Source organism: Centroberyx gerrardi, chromosome 5 (genome assembly GCF_048128805.1).
Source record: "Centroberyx gerrardi isolate f3 chromosome 5, fCenGer3.hap1.cur.20231027, whole genome shotgun sequence".
NCBI lineage: Eukaryota > Metazoa > Chordata > Actinopteri > Beryciformes > Berycidae > Centroberyx > Centroberyx gerrardi.
Window position 1 is genome coordinate 9154616 of NC_136001.1, and position 7492 is coordinate 9162107.

Genomic DNA, 7492 nt, shown 5'->3' on the forward strand with positions numbered 1-7492 from the left:
TTGATTGATTGATTGATTGATTAACTGACTGACTGATATCATATGGCATGTAGTTTAGACATAGTGACAGTTTTCAACAAATTTTACCAAAATGGATTGGATCAAGATAAAAAAAAAGAAAAAACTAGCATATGTAATCATTCATCCACTGAACCTGCTATGACATTAAGCTATTTCCCTTACACTAAGGCCATTGCAGGTAGCAGCAGGTGAAATCATACAATTTTCATCTGTATCAAAATCAGAATCAAGTAGCACAATCAATTGCAGCAAGTCTTTTCCCTGAGGAATTTTAATTACATTTAAATTAAGTGTAACTCTCATTCCAGAATCAAGATGAGTGAGAGCGACGACGGCGTCAAGCCTGTGACCTGCACCATCAAACCTCCAGTCAACCTGCAGATTGGAGACACCAAAACAGACACGTCTCGCTCTGGTGTCTCTGTTGTAGACATCACCCTCCCCTTCGGAAAGACTGTCAATGTGAGTCAGAAAGCTATTCAGTACATACACACTCCTAGCAGTATCCAAGCCAACCATCATGTATCCAGTTTTCATTTAATACATGAAGGCAAATATAAAATTTCACTGTCTGTGCCCAAAATCTGTTTAGTACCTACACCCAGAATTAACACTAGCCGCCGCTCAAATGTTTGGTAAATATTGCCTGTGGTTGGTTCCTTCACTATGCTAGCCAATTTGGAAGTTAACCAACCATTTTAAAAACATTCTAAAAGTCAAATTGGCTGGTAAAACTTTTAAAATGGTGAATTTTAGGATTAACAACTGCATAAATTAATGTTGTTATACATGTTTCTTAATAATGTTAACTAATGTGTTTACTAACATGAGTTAAGCATTAACAGTGACATTAGCAAAAATGAGGTCATATTAATTGCACAATAAACAACTGCATTAAGTGATGTTCTTACACATGTTTGTTCATGCCAATGTATATATAACATTGATTGATTCATTATTATTTATTGTTCATGTGCATTTAACATTAGCTAATCTTTGTTAATGTTGTTATTCATGTTTGATTTATGTTAGTAAATGTATTAGTTAACATTAGTTAATGAACACTTAATGTAACGTGTTACCAGAGTAGTAAAATGGACATTTATTCATATGAAAATGTCACAGGCCTTGGCTCCGGGGCATCCTGGTGACACAACAGGGAAAGGTGAATGCCATGTACACACAACGCTGTACTCAGGATTTGGCTCATGACCACTGCTACATGTCTTCTTCCCTCTTTCCTGTTTCTCCCAACTGCACTATCCAATAAAGCAGAAATACCTTAAAATGATTTTGAATTATGAAACTACTGTCCCATGGTGAGACAGATTTTTAAACATTTTTGTCATTGACCTACTTTTAAGCATTTAGTGCTAATTAAAAGTCATTTCTAATGGAGAGTGGCTCCTCATTAGCTCAAAAGGCTCAGGCTTCAAAGGATTCTGCCTAGAGCAAGTTTATGCATGAAAGAATTATCTCTACCAAGCATTTTGATGGTGCTGTCTTTAGGTTTAAATGTTAATACTGTGATTTGGCAGACTCAGTGTTTCTTAAACTATAGGTTAGGACCCAGAATGGGCTCCGGGCCTGTTTCTTTTGGGGACCCACATGTTTTAACAAGTCTGATTCCCTGGAACAGACTATTTTTTAACTTTCATTTAACTCGGCAGTTCGCTAGGAAACTATCTTCGTATTTATAATGACTGCCTTGTAATTTAATCAAGTTGGGTCCAAGGCCATTATTCTTGTCCTTATATAGGTTACGATATATAAGAATTCCTCAATTGGCTGCATTCATTATAAATATGAGTATTCAGTATTCACTTGTCTGCTCATTGGATTTGGTGTTAAATCAGATTTTCTGAAGCAATGTAGTGGTTTATAGTGTCGATGATCTACTGGCATTATATCCTCACCCGTTCTAGAGTGCAATGCATCCAAAACAGGGATACACTGATGTCAGTACTAAACATCAGTTTTACTGAACAATATAGGCTAGACTTAGACAATTAGTTTGGAGCACAAAAATTACCGTCATCAATGTACTTCTACTTGTTGTTAGAATCCATCATTACTGTTGTTTTCCAGATTGAGGACATCACCTTTAAGAACTACTACACAGCCTTTGTGACTGTGCGGCTGTTGAGGAGGAACCCAGGGCAGGAGGCCCCTGCTAAGTGGTGCACGGCCCTGAGAGACCTGGCTCTGATGGACAACCCACACACCGAGGGAGGCTCCCAGGGCTACTTCTCCATACACCGGACACAGGTGGGCTGGGATGTGTGTGTGTGTGTGTGTGTGTGTGTGTGTTACTGTGGAGTCTACCCTGGCAAAACAACACCTGTAGGACTTGTGATCTGGACGCCTAGTGGTTAGAGAAGCAGGCTTGTGACCAGAAGGTCGCTGGTTCGAATCCCCAGACCGGCTGTGAAAATGTGGGTGGGAAAAATGAATAACGCTCTCCCGTCCCTGCACAAATATTGTTGTGGTCCCTTTGAGCAAGGTTTGTAATCCCACCACCTGCTCAACAGTAGAAGACTATGTGTCAGTGTGTGGAACTGCATGAGTGTGAGACAGGGCTTTGCTGAACAAGAACATGTGTGCTCAGTTGACTTTCCCTGGATGAATTAAGGTTAAAAAAGAAATGAAGTCCTTTATGATCAACTGCTGGCTTCCAACACAAGGCCTGATGGACAAAAACTCTGCCTTAAAGACCAGCTGAAGACCACAATGGAAAAAAAAAATAACAATCACCTTGGCAAGGACCGGCAATTGTGGAGTTCAGTTTGTTCATCTGGAGTTGCCGCCCTTGAAATGACAGTGAATTGGGCAGTCAGATGTCTGCCAATTGTGACAACTTTACCACTGGCCAATGAGAGACTCGTCACCTCATGATATCTATCCCATTTAGCGTCGAACGCATCTTTCAGTGGAGAGGCCAGAGGTAATGAAGGTGCCATCCTGCTGCACCATGTGTACACCCAGATCCAGATCCAGCTTCCACATGCTCCATCTGTGGTGAGAGCTGCAGTGCCAGGATTGGTCTACACAGCCACATGCAGTGGCATCGCTGCCAGCAGACAGAACCAGAGCCACACCCAATTAATGGAAGCAACATCGTCTTTGTTTTTGTATGGACTTCTCTAAGCAGTGTGTGGCGATGGGCATGGAAATGTTTTTGCATGCGTATACTTCATTTATTTAGTGTAATTTACATTGTGGTCTTGGCCACACACACAGTACAATAAATTCACCCACTATTACACACAATAATTAAGTTTCCTTGGACTTGGTAGCCTTGCAAGAGACAGATGCATGTCTGCAATGGTAGAACCATTGTGTAAGTTAAAGGGGAGTTCCACCCTAAAACAGAAATGACATGGAGAAGTCTCAGTGGCCCCAAGCTTTGTCTGTTAATAACAACATAGATTAGAGATTCAGGTTTCCTAGTTTTGGGGGAGAGTTGTTCATGTTCACAAGTTCACAACTAATGATCCAACTATGTTTATAGGGCCAACCGATGGAAATTCTTTTTAAGGTGGATTTCCCCTTTTAATTCTAGTGAAAACTAACTGATAGCCCACTACTATATGCAACTGCAGCTGAAATTCTCATCAAATCCGTAAACCAACATATCCCATTGAACATAAAGCTAACACAGCCTGCCAGAGTTCGGTGCTGTTTATTTTCCCTCTCAGCCGTCCTTGGAGGCAAGCCAGCCAACTCCCTCAGAAAGGCACCGTAAGCTTTGTAATGTTGATATATGGAGACATTACGAACTGACTTATTGTTTATTTCTTCTATTTATTTCTTATTCTTTCTCATTCTGTATGCAAATGGGCCAGATGGTGAATGGTTATATAATTTTTGTTTACTTCAGATGGTGCTCCAAGCCTGACATAGTTTAAACGGTGATAGTGTAAATGGTGTTTACTCACTGTTTATGGGTTGTTGTTCTTTATGTTTAGTCTTAACGGATGTCGGATGCATTGTTTTACTGCAGTGGTTCTCAGTGTGGGGATTAGGACCGCCTTGGGGGCCAGAAGATGAATAGCGGGTTTCGTAAGATGAAAAAGTTATATTTATTTCTATGATAAATGCTTTGTGAAACAATGAATATTTAGACTCCCTCCGATTCATCAAGTCAAAAGGTAAAATTAAAATCATCCTTTTGTATCACAGTTCGCCTTTTATGTGCGTGCCTGCATGCATTGGGGATGGGGAATATGAATCCCTTTGTTTTCAGGAATTGGAAGCAGGACAAGAAACCAACTTTTGTTTTGTCCATTTGTCACAGCGGCTGGCAAATCGCAGCCGGTTTCATTACTTTACCAGCTTGCTAGATTTTTCTAGAACAGAACAGGACGTCTCAGTGATGGCTGGTTTAACTGGTAGAGAAGTGTATCAGCCAGGGAAAAAATGTACCCACATTTGGCTGGTGGCTGGTAGTAATTTCTCACCCTGATTCCTAGCAGGGATGTGATCGTTCAGTTTTTTTTTTCAGGATTTCAGGTTTCTTTTGAACATAAAAATTGGATTAATTTCAAATACAAGAATATTGTTTTCCTTCTTTTGTCTTGCTTATTTGTGCTCCTGATCCATTGAACACTTGAGAACCACATGTCTATGGCATTCCTTATGTTTTTCTTTATTGTTTACTGTACAGATGCAGGTGGAGCCGGACCATGTAGTGTCTGTGAGACTGATCCTGAGACAGCCGTCCTCTGCCTGGCTGACCTTCAACCTTGAAGAGATCAAAATACACCCTCATGTGGAGCCGGTTAGTTTTAACTTGTAACTAAATTGTAGACCTGCTGTGACCAAAATAAACTTTTATGTAGATGCTGGTGAGTAACAAGTAAACTGAAATGAATCACACACTCAGTGTGATCAAACTATACCCTGATGGAGTGCCAGTTAGTAAAAGCTACACTGAACTGAACAATGGACTTAATGAGATCAAAATATGCCTCCAAGTAGAGCTGGTTAGTTTTAAACTGTAACTAAACCGTGGACTGTAATCAAAATAAGCCAGGGGAGCAAAGTAACTTTTCAGTCAACAGGTTAAAGTGATGATTGGGCACCTGCCATAGTGGCTTGTTGTGTAGACACATTTATCAACCACAGTCAGCATTTATTAGTATTAAGCTAGTGGGAGATGTTCATTTCCCACCCTGCATTACTAATGTGGTAAAAGTGCACGGTCATGTAGAGCTGGTTACTAAAGGCTTAACTATCTTTCTGAATAGAACACACTGAGAAAACCTATCTACTTGGCTATGTATGGTGTAAAATTGGCACAAGCTATGGTATGCAGTGCTATGTAATGCGCACTGTATGGAGAGATATGGATGTATTGTGTGTGTCCCATCAAAAAAGAGTGAGGTGAAGGTGGTTTCTGGTTCTGTGTATCTCTAACCCAATCTAAGGAGGCATACTCCCCATTGCCCCTCTCTTTTACATTATTCATTTTGCTGCCTGCACAGTCAGCATAGTTGGAGATATCAGGGCTTGTTTTCTTCCCTTCAGAAGAAGTTATTTGCTGCCATTCACTCTGAAAAACAACTTCCACAAATGTGAAAATTGCCCTAAGGTGATAGATAATCTATCACAGTATAATCGATCTAGGTAATCTATCACGGTAAACATGAAGCCTTAATTTTGTTTTGTCAAGAGTTTCTGTCTTATCATAATTTATTGTGCTCAAGTTGAGTGTTTTCATATCAGCGTGCGCATTACATTACGCTCTGCTTAATGTCAATCACCTGACACCCACAGGAAAATGGAAGTCTCCGCCAGGAAATAATGCCTCAAAAACATGTCGCCTCACAAACTTTATTGTCACATCCTTGTCTTTTAATTTATGGAATCTGTGTTAGCCAGGACAGCAGTTGATGCAAGCCCTGGTTCTGTAAACGAACCAAATACAAAAATGCAACAAAATAAACTTTTCCACTATGGACTAAAGGAAAAAAAGGGTAGGTGTGATCGCACCCTTACACTCCTGAACTCAGACTACAATTGATGCTTCTCCTCCAGGACCCAGAGAGGGAGGTTTCTGATTGGCTGTCTGACCTGACCCTTGTTGACCAACACCCTGATCTGGAGGTATACATTTTATTAACTTGAGACAGTGTGCATGTGTGTGTGTGTGTGTGTGTGTGTGTGTGTACATGAGTACAGCCTGACTGCCTGTATCTGACATCTGTCTTCCTGTGTCTCAGGGTCTCCCAGACCCTCAGACTGTATCATCCAGTATCCAGCAGATGTGGGCTCTAACTGAGGTGATGCAGACCAACCAGACCACCGCCTCCATCGGACGCTTTGACGTGAGTCAGACACACAAAATAAACCCTGGTACCAAAACAGGAACTTATGTAGAAGTAAAACAAAAAGTATCCCCCCCAACTACCACTACAAAATACTACATGTTGATCTTTCTGTGCCTTACCAGACAGATCTGTCCTTACACACAGCTAATATCAACAGTGAGATGCCCCAAGATGATTGACAGCACTTTGCTTTTCTCAAACATGACTTAAATCATCAAACATAACAGCAAATGCCCCCTTTCTGACGCTTCTAGGCAGTTAAATGCCATCACATCTCCACACAAAATACAAGTATATGTCACCCCACTGTCATCGCAATACAAACAAACCTTTTACAGATTTGAACAAGATGTCGTATTCATGTGTAGTCATGCTTTTTTTGTGGTTGTTTGATCTTCAATCTCGTCATTGAGCGTTCCTCTTGCTAGTTAAGAGGAAGTCGTATACTATGGTTGAATAAAATGTTTTTTTAAAAGTAGAAAAAAAAAAAGTATTTTTCTGTGTTTTGCAACAGGTGGATGGCTGCTATGATATCAACCTGCTCTCCTTGACGTAACATGGGCGGATGCACTATTCTCACTGTATGGGGGCCTTGTGGACTGCAGTATATGGAGAAGCAATGATGTGCATCTAAAATAATGTGATATAGACAGGTATGGAACCAAAGGGAATAGTTGCCAAGTGGAAGAAGGAAAAAGGATTATGCGTTGACAGCATGGTCGTCCACAGACCACAGTGCCAATTTAGCAGTGACAGTGAATGGCAGTCAGACGTCTGCTGATTGTGACAACTTCACCAGTGGCCAATGAGACGACTGTCACCTCATGACATCTACCCCATTTAGCAAGACAGACAGTTTTCACTTTCTGGCCAAGCTGCAAAGTCAAAAATCGCTATGTATTTAAGCTTATATTTAGGCATGTGGTCTACACAGTAAGGTTAAGTTTTGTTTATAATAGTAATAGTTTTAGGGGGAAAATACGACAAGTTCTGGCTTTGCAGCTTGGCCAGAAAGTGTCAACTGCACTTAACCTTGACTGATGCAGATTTTACTTCTCGGAGCTAAAAATTATAACTCAGCAATAGTACTCAAAATTCTGCTTACTGTCTGGCATTGTATTAAATACAAGTTTTGTTGC

At 40.5% G+C, this 7492-nt stretch overlaps 1 protein-coding gene across 1 annotated transcript; it reads left to right on the forward strand.

Moving 5' to 3' along the window:
* The first annotated feature begins 336 nt into the window (after positions 1–336).
* On the forward strand, positions 337–6916 carry nicn1 (nicolin 1). Its single transcript, XM_071915349.2, has 6 exons — positions 337–483; positions 2110–2289; positions 4688–4801; positions 6061–6129; positions 6246–6350; positions 6868–6916. Exons 1-6 carry the CDS (start codon positions 337–339, stop codon positions 6907–6909), a joined length of 657 nt encoding a protein of 218 aa, XP_071771450.2. The 3' UTR covers positions 6910–6916.
* Positions 6917–7492: the final 576 nt, after the last annotated feature.

Excerpts from the sequence above, each read along its gene's own strand:
- nicn1 (XM_071915349.2), top strand. The coding sequence starts at position 337 with ATGAGTGAGAGCGACGACGGCGTCAAGCCTGTGACCTGCACCATCAAA. Across the intron at positions 2,290-4,687 it reads TCTCCATACACCGGACACAG|ATGCAGGTGGAGCCGGACCA; the intron begins GTGGGCTGGGAT and ends TTTACTGTACAG. Across the intron at positions 6,351-6,867 it reads CCTCCATCGGACGCTTTGAC|GTGGATGGCTGCTATGATAT; the intron begins GTGAGTCAGACA and ends GTTTTGCAACAG.